Source organism: Heterodontus francisci, chromosome 12 (assembly GCF_036365525.1).
Source record: "Heterodontus francisci isolate sHetFra1 chromosome 12, sHetFra1.hap1, whole genome shotgun sequence".
In the NCBI taxonomy this organism is placed as follows: domain Eukaryota; kingdom Metazoa; phylum Chordata; class Chondrichthyes; order Heterodontiformes; family Heterodontidae; genus Heterodontus; species Heterodontus francisci.
The window spans coordinates 99,078,489-99,100,463 of record NC_090382.1 but is presented as its reverse complement, the minus strand read 5'-3'; the positions used below and the strand labels follow the sequence as shown (position 1 = coordinate 99,100,463).

At 41.6% G+C, this 21,975-nt stretch overlaps 1 protein-coding gene across 1 annotated transcript in view; it reads right to left on the bottom strand.

Annotated features, from left to right (window-relative positions):
- Nucleotides 1-21,975, bottom strand: part of fat2 (FAT atypical cadherin 2) — a 102,297-nt gene that overhangs the window by 35,537 nt on the left and 44,785 nt on the right. The window contains exons 6-9 of the mRNA XM_068043037.1: nt 15,698-15,837; nt 11,781-12,056; nt 6,792-7,002; nt 1,331-5,392 (exon numbers count right to left, since the gene is read on the bottom strand). Of these exons, the coding sequence (XP_067899138.1) occupies nt 1,331-5,392; nt 6,792-7,002; nt 11,781-12,056; nt 15,698-15,837 (4,689 nt within the window). The remainder of the gene's footprint in view (nt 1-1,330; nt 5,393-6,791; nt 7,003-11,780; nt 12,057-15,697; nt 15,838-21,975) is intronic.

Sequence of the window (21,975 nt, the reverse complement as noted above, 5' to 3'; positions counted from 1 at the left end):
TCAATCACAGCAGGCAAGGCAACCCCTTTCACTGGTGCACCACATATAAATAACATATAGCGGTGGGGAGGCGGGGACACTGGTCTGACAGTTTGCATGATTTCCCTGCAATTCTTTGGCTACTGCTATCAATGTCACAGATTACCAGGAGAAGGGTTCTGGTAGACCTTGGGGTAGTGTATCTTTTTTTAGGACTCAGCCTAGTGGAGGCCTAGAAGAAAAATAATCAAACCTTGGATTTTGGGGCCCTTCTGCCTCCACTTAGTGGCCACTTCTTTCCTTCTGGGGCTCTATCTTCATTCCTGCCAGTAGTGGGCTAGTGACAGAGTTCTCACCAGGAACCCCCCCACCCCTTGCATGACTTATGACTGCCCCACCAACGCTGGCTGGGTCAGAATGGTAGGCTGAAGTACTGCCCTGACTCCTCCTGCAGCAGGAGCAGGGTAATCTTTCCTCTAAGTTCCAAGGGGTAACTTTCTTACTTTGAGCTTCCAGTGGGAAGCTTTGCTGCCCTTAGCACATAGATATCTTGATACTAATGACATCAAGGGAAATGGGGATAATGCCAGAAAGTGGCGTTGAGGTAGATGATCAGCCATGATCTGGTTGAATGGTGGAGCAGGCTAGATGGTTTGAATGGCCTACTCCTGCTCCTATGTTCCGAGCACATATCAGAAGTTCAGATGCACACTGCACATGATTGTACGACCAGTTCAGTATGTCTGCAGCACATGCTTGTATTTCAGCTACGTGCTGCCATGGGGTTAGAACAATCCCATACTGATCTAATAAAGAGTGGAAACCCAAAGGCACTCCACAGGGCACATGGCAGAAATAAGAGTATCAATGAACCACGACTGGAGAATACAACCAACATACCAAGCTAGGAAGTAATGCTTTTATAATGTTTTTGCTATGTTCCCTTAAATTTGCTTCCAATGTTAATCATCAGGTATCTGGTTCAATGACAGTAGTGATCAAGGAACAGTTCATCATCCTGTCTTTTAGTCAAGGGAGTGATGAATAGGAGTAAGAGGTGATATAAAAGGAAAACCATTTGGAAAAGGTTAGGATAAATTCAGTTCATAAATAATAAAATTGACCAACAATCTCACCAAGGAATTTCTTTCACTGCCTGGACAGTAACGGCAGAATGCTTTACCCACCTATATCCAACCAATGGGATGAATATCCAGTGGGGTCGACAATGGGTGGATGTTTTACTATGCGCAGGCAGTGAAAGTGAAAGTTATTTTAATGTCTGGTATACCTATTTGTATGCCTAAATGCCAACAATGTCTAAATGAATGTATGTATACCAAAGACCTACCTGTAATATAGCAGGTGGCATGTCTATTGGATTCTGCGATATCAGCATCCACCATACTGAGAACAACAACCACTTCCCCAGGTTTGCTATCTTCACTGACTGTTGCCTTGTAGATATCCCTTGTGAATTGTGGGGAATTGTCATTTTCATCAGTGACATCAACTTCTATGATGGCAGTTGAGGACAATTGCACTCTTCCACCATGATCAAATGCCACTACGGCAAACTTGTAAGTGGCCTTTGTTTCACAGTCCAGTTCCTTCAATGTTGTGAGCCACCCACTTTCTCCATCAATGGCAAAAACTTCTGTAACATCATCAAATTCATTGGACAGACTATAGGTCACATGTCCGTTGGTTCCTGTATCCTGGTCGTTGGCAGTCACCTGTATGACTGTGGTTCCTGCTGGCATGTTCTCTGGAATGTAGGCTTTGTAAGGATTTGCCTCAAAAATGGGTTGGTTATCATTGACGTCCTTTACCTGTATGTTGATCGACACTGAAGAAGCAACCTCAAGATCCTCATGGAAACATTGAGCAATTACATCAATTTGGTACCATTTTGTTCTTTCATGGTCTATGTTCTTTCCAATTTTCAACATTCCAGTGTTTTTATCAAGGGTAAATACTCCGCCCTTGTTGCTTTCATCTGTGTTCCCCTTCACCAGACTGTAAATAACTGGTTGGTCAGCCTCTGCCGTGATGACACCAATTTCTGACCCAGCTGGGAGATCCTCTGAGGCTGAGAAGGAGTACAGTGGTTCAGAGAATCGTGGGATTGATAGTTCTGGTGGGATAACTTTAACGAGAACGGGAACACAGGAATCTTGTTGCGGAGAGCCCCCATCTTGTGCTTTCACATAGTAAGTAAATGAGTTGTTCTCCAGCCCAATCAGGCTCTCCTTGATTGTGATAAATCCAGTAAGAGGATTTATCTCCAATATTTCCTCAACTTTGTCTTCACCGGAGGCAACAGAGTAAGTAACATCTGCATTCATTCCTTCATCTGCATCAACAGCCACGATCTGGATTACGGGAGCACCCTTAAGTGTGCTGGCAGGAATATGGATTTTGTATTCTGCAGCTTGGAATTGAGGTGCGTTGTCATTCTCATCAGTCAATATAATATTCACAGTACAAAAATCTACCTTACCGCCCCCATCTTTTGCCATCACTTTAATGGCAATGACCTTTTCTGTTGAATTTTCACGATCCAATTTCTGTGATGTTAAAATACGACCATGGTCATCTATGCTAAATTTCTCTCTGGCTAATTTATTTATGATTGTATAGTCAATGTTGCCATATGGGCCGGAGTCTGGATCTATAGCTGAGAGTTCAATCACATGTGTCCCCACCGCAGCATTTTCGGCAAGTTCAACCTCATACATGTTTTGATCAAATATGGGCTTGGATTTATTTGTCTTGGAAGTTCTAATCTGAACTGGTATAGATCGCCTGAAAACCCGGTCAGAAACGGCCACTCTCAAGTGGTAATTTGCTTCTAATGTTTTCTTGCAAGAATTAGACACGGAAATGATTCCAGATTTTGTTCCAATGGTAAAGTGTCTCTGTTCATTTCCTTCCATGATGACATACTCCAGATTATTAATGTCCATGCTATCTGGATCTCTTGCTTGCACCCGTATAACAAAATGACCACAAGTAGCCACGTCACTTATAGTAGTCTCATACTGGTTTTGGCGAAATGTAGGTGGGTTATCATTGAAATCTGAAATGTTCACATTCAGAAGGACATCACTACTTAATGGTGGAATACCATTATCCATAGCCCTAACTGTAAGGCTGTAATGTTGGGTCTTTTCATGGTCCAGTATACGTGCTGTTGTCACAAGGCCATTAGTAGTGTCAATATGGAAGTATTCTGAACTATTAGTAACAGCTGCAAACTGATAGCTAATAACTTTATTCCTTCCAGAATCGGCATCAGTGGCACTGACCTGCACCACAGAGGTGCCGATAGCTGAGGCCTCAGATAATGCTGCATCATAGACCTTTTCTGTAAACACAGGAGGGTTGTCATTGATATCTTCAACTTCAATCTCAACAATCGTTTCTGCATAAGATCCAGTCACTGAATCTGTGGCCCTCACAGTCAGAACATGCTTTGTCTGACTTTCATAATCCAGGGAGTCAATCACATTCAGAACTCCAGCCTTGAACTCAATAGAAAATAAATGCAGTGCTCGCTCTGTGGCAATGTTGTAGATCACACGGAATCCTGAAGGGTTGTTGGCATGTACATGAAGAATTGGGGTGTAAGGAGAAATGTTTTCAGGTACACTGACCCTATAATATGCTTTCTCAAACCTAGGGGTGGTTTTATCTCTTACAATGATAACTACTTTAGTCTGTGCATAAAGTGGAGGATCCCCTTGATCCTGAGCTATGACAGTTAATATATATTTATCTGATGCATCAGAATCAAGGTGTTCACGAAGTGAAATGTCTCCGAGATAGGGATCAATCCAGAAGTATCTATAGTGATCGACAAGGCTGTAATGGATGACTGCATTGTCTCCACTGTCCTTATCATCAGCAGTAACTTGATATATGACATCACCTGGTTCTGCATCATCTTGGACTGTAGCTAGATATGGTAAACGGACAAAATCTGGTGCATTGTCATTAACGTCCTCCACAAAGACTTTAACTAATGTATGGGCAACTCTGGGAGGGTTACGCATATCATGGGCCTCAACAACAAATACATATTCTTCCTGCTCTTCGCGGTCACATGCCACTCCAGTTGTTTGAAAAGCACCAGATGTGTAACTTATTCTAAACTTTTCATCTGGATTTAAAATAGAGTAAAAGACGGGTTCGTTCAGCAGATTTCCAGATGCTTTCACAATACCTAAGGTTTCAGCCAGTGTAGTGTTTTCTAACAATGAAAACGATTGTAAGCTCTGGGCAAATGTTAGGCCACTTTCCTTTAAACTGAACACTTTTATTTTTACCACTGCAGTACTTTTGTACATCCCATCAGATGCTCTAACTGTCAGTTCAAAATGATCTTTGAGATTGGCTGTGTCCTTGACAGAAATTAATCCAGTAGAAGAGTCAATAGTGAATGTCTCCTTATTATTTCCTTCTATTATACTGTACATAATTTTTGAGAAACTATCAGAGTCTGCATCTGCTGCTTTAACTGTGAGAACTTCAGTTCCTTTGTGAGCAGGTATCAGCAATGTCGATTCATACAAGTCTTTCTCAAACCTTGGAGGACAGTCATTAATGTCCGTCACCATTATAGTGACACTTGCTACCTCTGCTGCAAACAGACCTGGCTCCCCACGATCATGCACCTGCACGGTAAGATGAAAGATGGAGATGGTTTCATGGTCAATTACAGCAGCTGTGCTGAGTGTTCCCATATTGGAATCAATCGCAAAGTATTTCAATATATCAGATTCCATGATCTGATACACCAACATACCATTGGCATCTTTGTCTCGATCAGTTGCTTGAATTACAAGGGGTGCGTTTCTGTCATCCAGCACAATGCTGTTGATAGGAGAATTCTCATTGATTCTGCCAATATACTGAGATTGAATAAAGACAGGTGGGTTGTCATTTTCATCTATAATGTCTATAAACACCATTCGACTGCTGTATAGACCAGCCATGTTGGTACCTTGAATCTTCAATTTGTAAGATGAGTTTTTCTCAAAATCCAGCACCTTATGAACAGATATCACACCGGAATATGAATTGATATGAAATGCGTCATCTATGTTTCCATCTTTAATTTCATAAGTCACTGCTGATTGGCTGATTGCAGTTATCATGACAACTGAAGATCCAATGTTGGTCGATTCACTGATTTCTTTGTAATATTCCTTCATCAGAAACTTGGGGGGAGAATTATCAGAGACCATAACAATGATATCAACACTGACAAGTGTACTGAGCTGAGGGTAACCTTGATCTTGAGCTTTCACTGTTAAGTTGTAGCATCCTTTAGCAGCTTGGTCTAGCTTCTTAGCCACGATTATCTTGCCTGAAACAGGGTCAATAGTGAACATATTGCCACTGTTGCCTGAAAAACACATGGGAGGAAAGTTATTCTTTTACACGTACTGTAAATGTGATTGGCACTTGGCTCAGGGTGTGAGATCTTATATACAATTATCAATGAAATAAAGATTCACAGTTATGACATTATTGGGCTGCCTATTTCTGAATTTGCTCAACGGTTCATTGCTGCACACATATAAAGCTTTATATTAAGTGTCACTTTTTGACTAGCTTTTATATATATTAATTGGGATGTTATGCAATGAATTGATAAGGAAAGGGGGACAGGGGTCCATAGCTTTATTTTAATGGCCATAAACAGCAGCTGACTTGACATATCTTCAACAACTGTCTCAGTTTTAATTAAAAAGGATAAAAATGAATGTGCAATAAGATGCTATACATTGTTAAACGGTACTATAGTGTAATATGCTGCATGGCCTTATATAATACTCTATGTCACTTTGGTTAGACTCCTTGTTGAGTGCTGTGTTCAATTCTAGATATAGAAAAACTTGAATTTATATAGCGCCTTTCACAACCACAGGACATCCCAAAACTTTGCAGCCGATGAAAAGTAGTCACTGTTTTAATGTAGGAAAAACTGCACCCAATTTTCACACAGCAAGCTCCCACAAACAGCAATGTGATAATGACAAGACGACATGTTTTTGTGATGTTGATTGAGGGATAAATATTGGCTGGGACATTAGGGATAACTCCTCTGCTCTTCAAAATACTGCCATGGGATCTTTTACATCCACCTGAGCGAGTGGACAGGGCCTCAATTTAATGGCTTATCTGAAAGATGGCACCTCCAACAGTGCAGCACTTTGTCAGTACTGCACTGTAGTGCCAGCCTTAACCTTTGTATTTAAGTCCTGGACAAATAAAAACAAATAAGGAACCAGTCGAACCCTGAAAGGCAGTGCAGAGAAAAGTCACGAGAATGACCCCTGGTGTTAGAGAACTGAGGAAAGAATCTTAGGCTTTTCAACCTTGAAAGCAAGTGACAGAGACGTGATCTTAAAGAGGTACATAAGACAATAAATGGTAAAGAAAAAATAAATTTGGATCAGTAATATTCAAATTAAATTGTGGAGTAAGACATGGCTGCACAGATTCAAGCTAGTGAAAGGCAAATTTAGGATTAATGTCAGGCACATTTTTTTACATAGAATTAACCTATGTAATGGACATGCTGGGAAGGTAGTGGAGGCAAACATCCTGAAACCAGTTAACAAACTGTTTTAATGTTGTAATGAAGGGGAACTGTATGGTTTTCTGGGTGAATGAGTTAAGATAGCTCAAGTGGCTATTCTCACCCTTTTCTATGTTGTGATCGTATCTATGTTGAACAACTGCACAAAATTAGCCTCTTTATTATCTATAAAATATTCTGTATTTGATGTTCTTGTTACCTGATTGAATGGTGTATATGATTTCTGCATTAATTCCTGTGTCCTTGTCTAAAGCAGATATTTGCAGAACTTCAGATCCAAGCGGTGCAGTTTCTTTCACACTGCCTTTGTAAGTGGGACTGGTAAATCTGGGCGGATGGTCATTTGAATCCTCCACGTTAATAATGGCCCGGACAAAGTTCCGCTTAATGGGAACTTCCTGATCCCGCACCTTTTACAAAAAAAATCAGATCATAACTCCATCAGAATTCTACATGCAGAAAGATTTTCATTTCATTTTCATTTTTATTTTAAAAAAGTGAAAACTGGGCAAAAAGAAACAGATTAGTTTATTCTTCTGCTGTACGACTCTTGGGGCTGAATCTTCCCAGCCCAGGGTGGCAGGCTTGGAGGCGGGGTGGGGGTGGGCAGAAAAATAGCAGCGAACCATGTCGGGACGGCTCCCTGACACATGCCTGCCACTGGGGGTATTTCCCAGGGGCAGGCAGCAAAGTGGACTGGCTGCCCACACCACGTACATAGGTAGCCAATTTACATAATAAAGGTCCCAATTAGGGGCGATTTTACCAGCTGCTGGTATTTTGCCCACCACCCCCTCCCTGCCACGTGCGATAGCCACCAGCTTAATGGAGGTGGTCTCCTTCTGGCAAACTGGGGGAACCATCAGAGTCAGCACCTTCATGCCCCAAAGAGAGGGCCGCTGGCAGGAAAGGCCAGACTTGCGGCCCCAAGAGCCGTGCGGAGGGGTTTCCCCTCTGATCCGAGGGGCCTACTGGCTTCCTCACTGATTAATATTTTTAATTTTACCCTTCTGAGGGCATCTCCATTTTAGGGCACACTTGAGGTTTCCTACCTGCCTCAGCAGCACCCATTTCTCTCAATGGGGCTGCTGAGACTTCAGAGCTGATTGTCCTCTGATTGAACTGCTTTTAATAGGGCAGCCAATTAGGAGGATGCCTCCGGGGATATCACTGTGCTGGTCTCGTTGCCGGCAAGTGCAGGCTTGGACCCCCATTTGGTCCCGATGTCGGGGTTCCGAAGTCCACGGCAAAAATCCTGCCCTTGGACCTAAATACATACCATGTATGCTCCAAACCTCTATCAATGACACCAAAAGACACCAAAACCCATCAGAAATCATTGTCAGTCAGGCAGCATCTGTGCAGAGAGAAACAGAGTTATGAAAGGTCATTGACTTGAAACATTAACTCTGTTTTTCTCTCCACAGATGCTGCCTGACCTGCTGAGTTTTTTTCAGCATTTTGTTTTTATTTTAGGTTTCCAGCATTGTCATGCTAGGCCCCCACCGGCCGAGAATGAGGCACATTAATTTTGCCATGAACATTGATTTTAAACTGTTACTGGAGTGAAGAAAGGACTTGTTAAACAGATTGGCCGTGGCTAGAAAAGATATTTGCATATTAACAGACAGTATTTGGAAGGACAAAGCAGCCATTCCCTGACACATTCAACCCACAATCTCTGTTGATCACTGGACAGTGAAGGTGGGGGAGCACGCAGTCCAGATTGACTGCTAAGATGGCCGAATACACAAATGGACATGGTCAAACCAGACAGTCACATGACTAACCTGGTGGGCAACCTGAGTTTTTTGAATTTGTACAAACAGTTTGGGCAGAAAGCAGAATGCTCCTGGACTGAGAAGATCTCTCCTGGCTGGCTCACCACAGCCTCTTCTGTCAGCCTGCTCCCATCTCTTTCTCACAAGCCTCTGAATACACTGAAGACACATGAACCCCAAGAGTGAAAAGTCTCCTACAGCGAACAAGGTTTAAGAAGAATACTGGGCCCCAATGAAAAGCAAGATCTACCTACAAGCAAGGACTCTACAGTGAGCTCGAAGAACCATAACAAAAACTCTTCGGATATTGCCTCAAACTTTTCTACTTTTATTTTTCTTCTGCTCTTTTCCGTCCCTATTTGCGTGTGTGTATCGCGTATGCATGCTAGCGTGGGTGCGTCATGCATCCGTAGGCGTTAAGTGAATTAGAGTTTAAGTTTAAAAAAATTTCAACTTTTCTTCTTTGAACCTAAGAAAGCCTGTTTGTGCTGGTTTCTTTGCCTTATAATTGGAAAGCGGTGAACAAGGATTCACCAAGGGGGAACTAAAAACAGTGTATTTAAAATTAAACCCTGTTACAGTAAGACAAGGTGAAGGCTGAAAGGGAACCCTAGACCTCTTTCTCACCTAGTCGTAACAAGCATCTACAGTATTTTGCCTTTGTAGAAATTATCCTGCCCTACTTTTCGCTTGGGTTCAATCCAGCATCACATGTAAAACAGCAATATGCAGTAACACCTAATTATTCTCCACATTCCTTTTTAGCTGGGGAAATAGCATCTGTTAAATATCCTGATCTCACAGAATGCAATAAGTTACTCAAAGATACAGTCATTATTAAGTCTGATTTACAAATCAAATTCTTCTAAAAATGAAATGCAGCCAATTTTATGATGTTGACAAAATACCATTCAGGTCTGTTGGAAGCCTGCCCAGAGTCATTATTTACGACCAGAATTATTTTAACTGGTAGGGATAAACAAACAAAATAAACCAGTGATATTAACCCTTAAAGCACTTTATAGTGCAACCATGTTATTGATCCTGATGCAGTAGAGTGGGGTTTATTTACTATATAACTGTATAGATCCAGAGCCATTCTAGTTACCCCAATTTGGATCATTTCATTACTCTATTAATCATAAGTACAGTGAACAGAATTGGGCCAATATTTTAGGGGTGATTTGACTTTTTTTAAGACTATGCCTGTATTACTTCGTTGAAGAGAAAGTGACTGAATGACCAATCATATTCAACAAGAGAGAAGCAGGGGTCATGACAGTTTCTTGTCTGATTAAACCTTGGCCTTAGCCACTGACCCACATAGAATGCATAGAGGTTACCTGAATAAGAAAAGCAGTCACCATGACATTGCATCAGCCTCATCACTCTGTTTGTTCAGCGGGATGGGCACTAACCACCAGCAGAGCAGGTAAAATCAACTCATACTAATCTAAGAGAAGGTTCATGGTTGTCTTTTGGATGAGACATTAAACTGAGACCTTGTTTGCTCTTCCAAGTGGATGTAAAAGATACCATAACACGATCTGAAAAAGAGCAGGGAGGTTTGCCCCGGTGACCTGGCCAACAGTTAACCTTCAACCATCACATAAACTGATTATCTGGTCATTAGCACATTGCTGTTTATAGCAGCTTGCTGTATGCAATTTGGCTGCCACATTTCCTAGATTACAACAGTGACTACACTTCAAAAGTAACTCATGAACTGTAAAGCGCCATGGGATTGTAATGTGGGTAACTAGCCAAATCTTTCCTGTGACATCTTAATTATCTCTATATCTATATACAATCATATTGGCTGCCCTATTTTACACTGATATGAATTCATTTACAATTTTAAGAAACATATTTTGCCATTTCCATACCCAGCTGCTGAGTGACTGGGTCTCTGGATATTGTTGCTTAATTAGAATTGTTGCAAGCGGCATTTACTCCCTGCTTACTATTATCTAACCAACTAACAATTCACTTTCAACTCCATCTTGAATGCTTTCCGCTTCTACTGTTCCCTAATCTTATTAAATGTTTTATGGAAGTTAAAATATATATCTCTCACTTACCTCCTAAGTTACAATGAACAAAAGAGAGATACTTAATGCAAAAACAAGATAAGACGTCCTTTTCAAAATAAAATCCAGATGGTGACAAATATCAAGATACTTGAGCCAGGAATGGAAATATCAGCCCCAATTTTAACAGATTTCTAACTTATGTATCTTAACAGCTGTCACAGAGGAAATATCATTTCATCACTCCCTTGCAGTCATGTCTACATCTTAGTTTAAAAGGATAGTTAGACATGCCAGCACATTGTGTCATAGTCCTCACTGTGCTCAGTGTGAGAATATGTCATCTTGAAGGCTGGGCACAGTGCAACCAGAAGGCGATACAACCAGGAAGCTTGGCAAAGCAAACTATAGAAATATTACTTTCATGACCTTGAATATCAAAGCAAGGTTATCAGCGCTGTGGAAATGAGTATAATTTATCATTTTGCACATTGACAGCAACCATATGGTGGATGGCACAGGTTTGGCACAGTTAAGACTTTTCCCATATGATTCCAAGAAAATGGAAATTATTTCCTGCTCAATAGCAATCTCATTCCCAGCCTCCACAGAAGCAGACTGTGATGCTAACAATGCCAGTTTTATGGAACCAAGAGAACTAGTCAAATTAATTTCACTTGAAATGGAAATGGACCTTACATGCTTCAATCTTAGTTTACGACATAGAAATATTTTCAGTACAATGAAAAACACTTTCTTAGGGCAGTCCTGGGTCTCCTAGTGTACTGTCCAAAAAGTGCCAATGTATGAATCCCACTCCAACTCTTTGTCCAACGTGTTATAACACGGCCTGATCCTGCCTCAAATGTCTAATTGGGTCCGACATAGAGTGAGTTTCGGCAATGTCAATTCAGATCCCAGTGGGATTGGGTATATAGCATAGACCTGGAAAAATTGAAATTAAGCTGCCAATCTCATTTAGCTAGGCCACTGGTGGACTGGCTGTGGAGAACAGAAAAATGTCCTACTGGTGTAGTAGGGGTTTGTTTTTCTGAATTGAGGACTGAGGCATATTGTTGGGAGATGGTAGATAGAGTGAGCTTCACACTATGTCTAACCATGCTACATTTGACATGGGAGTGCTTGATGCTAACAATAGAGCCAGGAATTTCCTCCCATCTTCTCCACCTCCATAACTTTGGCAGAAATGGCGTGATTCCGATAAACTTCTGTCAGTAGAGTGAAGAAAGGCCAGGGGAAAGTGACAGCATTGGTGAAATCCATTCCAAAGAAGCACTAATTGGATAAGAAGACTTTTTAAACAATCCTTTTAAAACATTAGACTGCCTAGTATTTCATGGTATGTGGTTAACCTACCATAATGGTGAGTGTGTGCAGGTGCATCGATTCATAATCCAGCTCATCGGTAGTCATTAGCACTCCCCTGGTAGGGTCCAGATGAAACAGTTGTAGGCTGTTAACATCAACGCTGCTCTGGATGGTATAAATCAGTTTGCTTCTCCCATCTGTGTCTCGGGCACTGATCTGCAGGATTTTTGTCAGGCGAGGAGTGTCTTCAGGAATCCATACCTCATACTTAGTCTCTAAAAATTGTGGCCGATGTTCATTGATATCAATCACTCTGATGTATGCCTAATATATAAAAACAAAACAGATGAGAAAGTGCTGCACTGAAAGTTATTAAGTGTTATTACTGGATATTACAGAAACAGTGGGCAGGATTTTCCCCTGAAGTTAGGCTGTCTCCATGGTATAACTTGAATGAATTAGGATGGGAAACCAGACATGGAGCCGCTCTCTGACTTCCAGTGCCCCTCCCCCACCAACATTTCCAAAATGTTCTACTGCTGGGGATGAGCAATATAAAATAACCCTAATACAGGCGGACACACTCACATTAACACACATTACAGGAATAAGTGGCAACTGTTACTATTTAGAAGTACACCAAGGGAACACTGTACATAGATCGGATGGGCTGAAGAACTCTTGCTGGAAAATGCTACCATTTAACTGTTACTATGTTATATTTCCTGCCATTTATGCCCCAGGAATTCAGGGTGCTAGGAATGCCTATCTTACAAGGCTGCAACGGCGGGGAGGAAGGTATTTAAAACTCAAAGGGGTTCAGTTGCATGCATCAAGGCAGTTTTTCTTTTATATCATCCATTCCAATGAGTTGGTCCACTTTCCTTTACACAGGCAAATTCACTGGGTGAGATTTTTCTCTCTAGTGGAATCCCATGGCATAGTCATTGGGGTGGGACTTCTACATTTCCTGTTGCACTTCTCCTGAGTCTGTCATCAATATAAGATAGTCACCAAGAAATTAAATAAGGAATTCAAAAAGTGGTGAGAATGTGGAACTCACCACCTCAGGGAGTAGTCGTGGCAAATAATATAGATACATTTGGAGTCATAGAGTTATACAGCACAGAAACAGGCCCTTTGGCCCATCGTGTCTGTGCCGGCCATCCAGCACCCAATTATTCTAATCCCATATTCCTGCACTTGGCCCGTAGCCTTGTATGCAATGGCGTTTCATGTGCTCATCTAAATACTTCTTAAATGTTGTGAGGATCCCTGCCTCCACCACCTCTTCAGGCAGTGCGTTCCAGATTCCAACCACCCTCTGGGTGAAAAGTTTTTTCCACAAATCCCCCCTAAACCTCCTGCCCCTTACCCTAAATCTATGCCCCTTGGTTCTTGACCCCTCCGCTAAGGGAAAAAGTTTCTTCCTATCTAACCTATCAATGCCCCTCATAATTTTGTACACCTTATTGTCTTATCTTTTAATCTATTTTCCCAGTCCACTGTAGCAAATTCTCTTCATACCTTTCTAATTGCCTTTATTTAAGTTTTAAGACTAGTTTCAGACTCAGGTTTCTCACCCTCAAACTGAATGTGAAATTCCATCATGTTATGAGCAGTCTTGCCTAGAGGATCCTTTACTATGAGATCATTCACTAATCCTGTCTCATTACACATTACCAGGGCTAAAATAGCCTGTTCCCTCATTGGTTCCAGAATATATTATTCAAAGAAACTGTCCCTAATACATTCTATGAACTCATCCTCAAGGCTACCTTTGCCAATTTGATTAGTCCGATTGGTATGCAGATTAAAATTGCCCACGATTATTGTAGTACCTTTCTTACAAGGCCCCATTTCTTGATTTATATTCCGTCCAACAGAGTGGCTACTATTAGGTGGCCTAAAAACTACTTCCATCAGCGACTTCTTTCCCATACTATTTCTTATCTCCACCCAAACTGATGCTACATCTTGATCTTCTGAGCCAAGATCATTTCTCACTACTGTACTGATCTCATCCTTTATAAACAGAGATCCCCACCTCCTTTCCTTTCTTCCGATCTTTCTGAAATGTCAAATACCCTTGAATATTCAGTTCTCAGCCTTGGTCACTCAGCAACCACGTCTCTGTTATGGCTATCATATCATACCCATTTATTTCTATTGGTGCTATCAATTCAACCGTCTAGTTACGAATGCTGCGTGCATTCAGATAAAGAGCCTTTAATTCTGTCCTTTTACCACTTTTACCATTTTCTCCTAGTCTGACCCTATTTTCTGGTGTACTGTTACGTTTGTATGCTCTGTCCCTGCCTGTCACACTCTAGTTATCATTACCCATAACCGCTACCCTGCACTATTGCCTTGTCCTTTCTAGTTAACTTTCTATATTTCCCTCACATGAACCCTTCCCCACTGTTTCAGATAACTAGGGCAGTAAAGATGATACCAATCAATTTAAGGGGAACCACATGAGCATATGAGGGAGAAGGAAATAGAGGGTTATACTGATAGGGTTTTATGAGGAAGGATAGGAGGAGGTTCGAGTGGAGCATAAATGCCAGCATGGACTGGTTGGGCTAAATGGCAAGTTTCTCTGCGGTATATTCTACGTTACTGTTACATTTTCTCCCCTCCTATTCTGAACCAGGGACTCATGCTGAAGTATAGCCACTCAGGTGCCACCAGGCTTTCGATACACTGCTCAAGTTTCATTCTCCATCTTTCAACATAGACAGTGAGAATCAACTGGTGCGGGAGGGCCATTCATTGCCTATCTTATCCTTTACTGATGTCACAAATGTGTACCTTACAGCAGAGATCACTGAATTGTAACCAGGAGGAATACCTGTCTCATTTCTGCAGCACCCCCCCACCCCCTTATTTACCTGGGAATAATTGTAGCTCCAAACCCCCTCCCACCTACAACCCCATCCTTCTCAGGCACAGAGGAAGCATTAAATATGGGATCCTCCTGGTCTGCATGTTCCAGGACCACAGCACATGAGTGCATCTACCCATTATGGGGGTCCATTACCCAGTTTTCAAGTGACACGATGATCTTAACAGAACTGATCAAAAAAAGATTAGGACTAAGGTCATCAATGGATGACTGCAATGCCCGGTATGGTACTGAATCATACAGATGAGCAAAGTCCAAATTCACACTCAAGCCAGATGCAAAGGAAACAGTTTAGAATATATAATAAAACAGGTTTGTTCAGGGCTGCACAAGAAAATGATCTTGCACACTTTCATAATGTGGCTTCCCCAGACTCAGATTGGAACATTTGATAATGAATGTAGCATCACAAATGGCAATTAACATAGAAATGCAAATTTCTGTACTTTCTGCCTTTATTGTACCTGCTATAATTTGAGTGAAGAACCTGATGGGAATTCGTATCACTAAATCATTTGTGCAGTGTTTTATGGTGCCATCTCTGTGACGCATTTTTCACTTATGTTTAGCAAATTTATTTTATCTACTTATCTATTTAAAAAAGTGTTATGTATAGTGCCTTCCTCACACTTAAACTACAGATATCAAAGTTTAAAGTGTTAAGTAATAACGCCAGCCACTTGCTGTTGGTTTTCTGACCTTGTGTAACCCGACCTCTCCCTAAAATTAACAGCCATTTATAAGCAGCTCCCAATCTACAGAAACCTCTCTCAATAATGAGCTGCTAATTCACCTCAGGATGGGCTTATTTAAACTACCTTGCCACAGCAGGGTGAGGCCAAGTTAAATGCAACTCCTTCCAAGCAGGGAACCCGTGCAGCTGTGTTCCTGACCCCAATAAATTAGCACTGCAACAATCTCCAACAAAGAGCCATGGAATGGCTCCAGGAGGGGCTGGCATTAGTCTATGCGTTACTGGCACACGAAGCTCATTAGGACTCAACTATGAAATAAATAGTGCACAACGCTGGCATTGATATTTATTTAACTCTTATACCTGAGTTGTGACAGCATTTGTTCCATTCGTCATTTGCACTGTCAAGTTGTAATTTGATGTTCGACTGGCATTTAACCGTTTGGCAATGGTGATGGTGCCACTGTTCTTCTCAATTTCAAACTCCTCATTGTCATTCCCACCTGATAGAGAGTAAGAAGAGATGAGAATATCAGCCTGAAAGATATTTACCCCAGATCCAATGTCAAACAAGGAAACCTCTCAACAATATATTGCATTTTCAGAGCATAAAGTGCAGAACAAGTAAACGCCATTTTGTATATTGGGCGTGTGCTTTCCAATGGACTAAGTACCATTTGTACTGTAGTGGGCTTTTTCTAACCACATGAAATGTTAAGCCAAGGTACATCAGCATGTTCTGGTGGGAGTTAAAGGAGGCTTTATGATGTGTCAATGGTGGCTCAGTGGGTAGTACTCTTGCCTCTGGATTCAAGTTCCACTCCAGGCCTTGAGCACAAAAATCAAGGCTGACACTCCAGTGCACTGCTGCACAGCTGGAGAACTGTCTTTTGGATAAGGTGTTAAATCAAGGCCCTTCTGCGTGCTTGGGTGGATATAAAAGATCCCATGGCACTATTTGAAGAAGAGCAGGGGAGTTATCCCTGACGTCCTGGCCAATATTTATCCCTCAATTCAACATCTCAAAAAATTATCTGGTCATTATCATATTGCTGTTTGTGGATATTTTCTAAGCGTAAATTGGCTGCCATGTTTCCTACATTACTACAGTGGCAAAAGTACTTCAAAGAACAAAGAACAGTACAGCACAGGAACAGGCCATCGGCCCTCCAAGCCTGCGCCGATCTTGATGCCTGCCTAAACTAAAACCTTCTGCACTTCCGGGGACCGTATCCCTCTATTCCCATCCTATTTATGTATTTATAGCCAAATTCCTTGGCTATAAAGCACTTTGAGACATCCTGTGGCCGTGAAAAGCACTACATAAATGCAAGTCTTTCATTCTTCATATGCAGAAAACAGATGACCAGTCATTCATCTTGTTGCGCTTGTAGGACCTTGTTAATGCAGAATGGTTCCTCAAAGTTCAGTGTTTTGATTCCTACAAATGTTCTTGTTTGTTTAAATACATCAAAGCATAGATTATCTAACGAAAGTGTCTCGCAAACTTGCATTATTATTTCACTGAATCTAGTCAGTTCCTCTGAAATGCAAATAGAATTCTCAGTTGAAATGCCCTGTATTTAACAGAAATGACAGGAATTTATCCTTCCTACATTATTTATCCACAAATCAGTGTTATTTAGATTGTTGTTTGATCTTAACAGCAGTACCATAGAAATGGCTATATACTGTGTACGCTCCCTCTAAAATAACACAGCCAGTAACATTGTGTTAAACACTTTCATAAAAATATTATTCTCATTTGGAACACTGTGTCATGCAGGTCCCCACCTGCCAAAAATGAGGCACACATTATTTTGCCACATGAACATTAAAACTTAAAATTGCTGCTGGGAAGAAAAGAAGGTCTATTACAAGGGGGTTGCCAAGCCCCTGACTGGAAAGACATTTGCATAGTAACAGACAGTACTTGGAACAGACAAAGGGGTCACTCACTGCTCCAATTTAATCCACAATGGACTTCTGATTACTAGACGTTGAAGGTGGAGAGGCTAGTATTCCAGGTTAATTGCTAAGATGGCCGAATGTACAAACAGATGTGGTCAGTTTAGTCACATGACTAATGGACTGTTAGAGTTTTTTGAATTTGAACTTGTTACAGAGCTTTGGATCTCAGAAAGCTCTTTTCTCCTGGACTGAGAACACCTCTCTCCTATCTGCTCCCGTCTCTTTCTCATGGAACTGAAGACCCATTGAAGACACATAAACCCCAAGACAGAAACGTTTCCTACAGCAAACAAGGTTTAAGAAGAATACTGGGCCATAATGAAAAGCAAGACTACTTATAAAAGGGGTACAGTTAGCTCGAAGCACAGTAAACAAGAAACTCTTCTGATATTGCCTCAAACCTCTCTACTTTATTTTTCTCCTGCACTTTTCTGTCTCTATTTGCATGTGCGTATTGTGTATGCGTGTTAGTGTGGGGCGCGGCGTGTATCCATAGGCGTTAACTGAATCAGAATTTAAGTTTAAGGTTTCATAAATTTCACTTTTCTTCTTTGAACCTAAGAAAGCCTGTTTATGCTCATTCCTTTGCCTTATAATTGGAAAGTGGTGAACAAGGATTCACCAAGGGGGAGCTAAAAATAGTGTGTTTGAAAATCAAACCCTGTTACAATAAGACCAGGTGAAGACAGTAAAAGACCCCAGACTCCTTTCTCACCTGGTCGTAACAACTGTGAAAAATAACATTTTTTTCCAACAGACACCAAAGAAAAGGCTGTTGTGTGTTTAGTTAATGACATAATACAATGAAAGCTAATGGAATCTCCAAGCAACAGGGACTTATTACATTAATGGCCAAGTGAAGGAATGCACGGTGTGATAAGCAGATGGATTACCCAGTGGGAATGGAGCTTCTGACAGATCCCAGATGGCAACACCATGAATTGAATGACATTGAGAGGAAATAATGATGTACTCTAGGCTCACAGCAAATACTCTTCTATCATACATTTTCATTTCTGTACACTGAACGGATACATCACTGCTCGTTTTTCATCTTGTACACAATTCATGCCTCTGTCTCTTCAATGCCTGAAGCATCTTCACCAACACAGAGCCACATTCATTAGACACTGAGTAGATAGAAAGAGCCTGTTGTGCCTCTGCTGACTAATTTGCTAAATGTGTTGCTCAGTTGGAACCGGATTGTACAAAGTAGGAAGGCTCCAGGTTCACTCTCCTGTTCATGCGGAGATGCTGCAACTTGGCTTCAGCATGCCGGATTAGGAAACAGCAAATGTCAGCCAGGGCTCCCGCTCCTGATTGATATTCTGTAACCTCTGCTGGAAAGTGTGCATTAGCGGTTGTTTAGTGAGGACAAGATCAGACCTGCCTTTGATGCACTCTCTTACAATGTTGACGCTGATAGCCAATGCCCAATTTCGTAGGCTGTCATGTGGAGAATGACAGCTGCATGCCATCGTAAATCAGTGTTGAGAATCATGGAATCATACAGCACAGAAGGATGGCATTTGGCCTATCGTGTCTGTGTCAGCTCTTTGAAAGAGCTATCCAATTGGCCCCAGTCCCCTCCTCTTTCGCCATAGTCTTGCAAATCATTCCTTTTCAAGTACATATCCAATTCCCTTGTGAAAGCTTCTACTAAATCTGCTTCTACCACTCTTTCTGGCAAGGCATTCCAGATTGTAACAACTTGCTGCATAAAAGAATTTCCGCCCTGGATTTTTTGTCAATCATCTTAACTTGCTTCCAAGGGATGACAGGAGAAGACTGGACCGAGAAAAGTGAGGAAGTCACTTTGTTCACCAAGGCCCTGAAATCTCTGGTGGAATGGCCACAGTTTTTGGGCACACTGGCAGCAGGAAAGGGCTGGAATTTGAAACCGGCAATGGATGATCAGGAGGCTCTCCCTTTGCGAATCCTGCGGAAATCCCTGCAACTCTCAGGGGTGGGTCCTTAATATGCCTGCCCGCAAATTGGTACGCTTTTTACAACACATGAATGAGCAAAATGCTTTATACAACATTTTTACTAATTTATGCCCTTGGCAAAGCTAGGTGCCAAGCTGCATATCTTGGCATACAGCATTGCTAGGGCAGTGCAGGGAAGGATTTGAAAAAGAAGAGCACTACCAGAATGGTCAGCAAGAGGAACACCTGGGTCTTAAACACTTTCGCTGCCTTGACATATTGGAAGGGGAGCTCCAATATGCACCAGATCATGTCACTCATATTTGTAGCCTGCTGTGCCCTTTACAACTTCACCATATAAAAAAGGCTGTAGTTTGACAATACTAGCAAGATGGTCTGAATCTGTTGCACTCTGAGAGCATCATGATCACCTTAACTCAGGAAGAATCCTTCGTGGTTGCTCCCAGGGGCCTCAAAGCACATTTCATCATTCAAGTCTTCACTTTTGACACCAGAACCTTATCTACCTCTCTCCCACTTTCAAATAAAGGGATATTCCCTTATTCTGCCACTCATCCTTCAATATGACAACAAATCAGCCCTCGTTGCCCCTACATGATTGCCCCAGTATGCTCGACTGTCCAACTGCAACTGTCCTTTTAACTGAATTTTCACCAAATCTCCTCCAATATATATGTAAATGAGCTGACCCAGAAACTTAGGAACTTAAGCGACACATGCCTGTTCCGCCATTCACTTAGATCATGGCTGACCCGTATCTTAAGAAGGTTTTAGTTTAGGCAGGCATCAAGATCGGCGCAGGCTTGGAGGGCCGAATGGCCTGTTCCTGAGCTGTACTGTTCTTTGTTCTTTGTTCTTAACTCCATCGACCTGTCTTGGTACCCTTGCCTAACAAAATCTATCGATCTCTGTCTTGAAATTTTCAATTGACTCCTAGCCTCAACAGATTTTTGAGAAAGTTTCAAACTTCCACAATTGTTTGTGTGATGAAGTGCTTCCTGAAATCACCCATAAATGGCCTAGCTCTATATTTAAGGTTACACCCCTTGTACCTGACTCCCCCACCAGAAGAAATAGTTTCTATTTACCCTATCAAATCCTTTAATCAACTTAAACATCTCACTTAAATGATTTCAATCTTCCATACTCAAGGTGAATACAAGCCCAGACTTGGCAACCTAGCCTCATAATTTAACTCTTTTAGCCCTGCTATCATTCTGGTGAATCTGCACTGCACCTCCTCCAGGGCCAATATATTCCTGAAGTGCGGTGCCCAGGATTGAACAGTACTCTAAATGGGGTCGAACCAGAGCTTTATATAACGCAACATAATTGCCACTCTTTTGGTATTTCAGCCCCTTTGTGATAACCCCAGGAAACGCTTGTGCAAATACCTCTCCAGACCATCAAAAGATACAAGTGTTTTCCCATTGGTGCAAAGCAGCGCAACTTATGGTGTAGAGATGAGCAGCGTGGTCTGTAACCATGACAATCAGAGGACACATCGCACCGTGGGTATTACCCGACCCTCTGCCATTCAGAATTAACTGAGGTGCAAATAGTCTCTGAGGCCATGCTCAGAGAGCACTCACACAGATCTAATCTACCTTCAGCATTCATAATCTGTCATCACCTGGACTGGATGTTCATAGCTGGCATGCTATAAATAAATGAGTTGCATAAGAAACATTTAAATCTCAGCACAACTGTAATTAAATTTTATTCAATTCAGAAAAGAAACATGACTGAAGAACTTCACAACAACCACAAACAAACAGCACAAACGGTTGCCTGAACACAACAGGTGGGTTTCAATCGATTGTAAAGTGGAGGATGTTTATCTGCAGGTGCAAGATATCTGAAAGAAGCAACTTTCATGTTCCTACTTTCAAAAGACCTTTCAATAAGGTACCACATGGTAGGTTTATAACAAAGATTATGCCTTGTGGAGTCAGGGGACAACTTTCTATGATTCTACAAATAGCTGAATGCTTGGCAAATTGGCTTTTACATAGAAAACTGAGTACGGGTAAAGCATAGTTATTCAGATTAGAGGAAAGCAGTGCAAATACCTCCACAAGGATGAGTGTTGGGATCACTGTTATTCATAATTTACATTATTGATCTGGATTTAGGAATAAGTAACCCAATATCAAAATTTACAGATCAAACTGGAGAACTATTTTTATTCGTTCATCGGATGTGGATGTCGCTGGCAAGGCCAACATATATTGCCGGTCCCTATTCAGTTAGTAGTAGCACTGTGTGTTCAAAATAATGAAAGGGTTTTGATTGAGCAAATAAGGGGAAACTGTTCCTGCTGGCAGGAGGGTCGGTAACCAGATGACACAGATTTAAGGAACGGACAAAAGAGCCAGATAAGGAGACATTAATTTACCCAAGAAGTTGTTATGATCCAGAATGCACTGCCTGAAAGGGTGATGGAAGCAGATTTTGTCGTAACCTTAAAAAGGGAATTAGATATAGACTTGAAGGGGAAAAATTTCAGGACTGTGGAGAAATAGGAGGGGAATTATTTTTCATTCATGTGATGTGGGTGTCATTGACTAGGCCAGCATTTATTGCCCATCCCTAATTGCCCTTGACAAGGTGGTGGTGAGCTGCCTTTTTGAATCGCTGCAGTCCATGTGAGGTAGGTACACCCACAGTGCTGTTAGGAAGGGAGTTCCAGAATTTTGACCCAGCGACAGTGAAGAAACA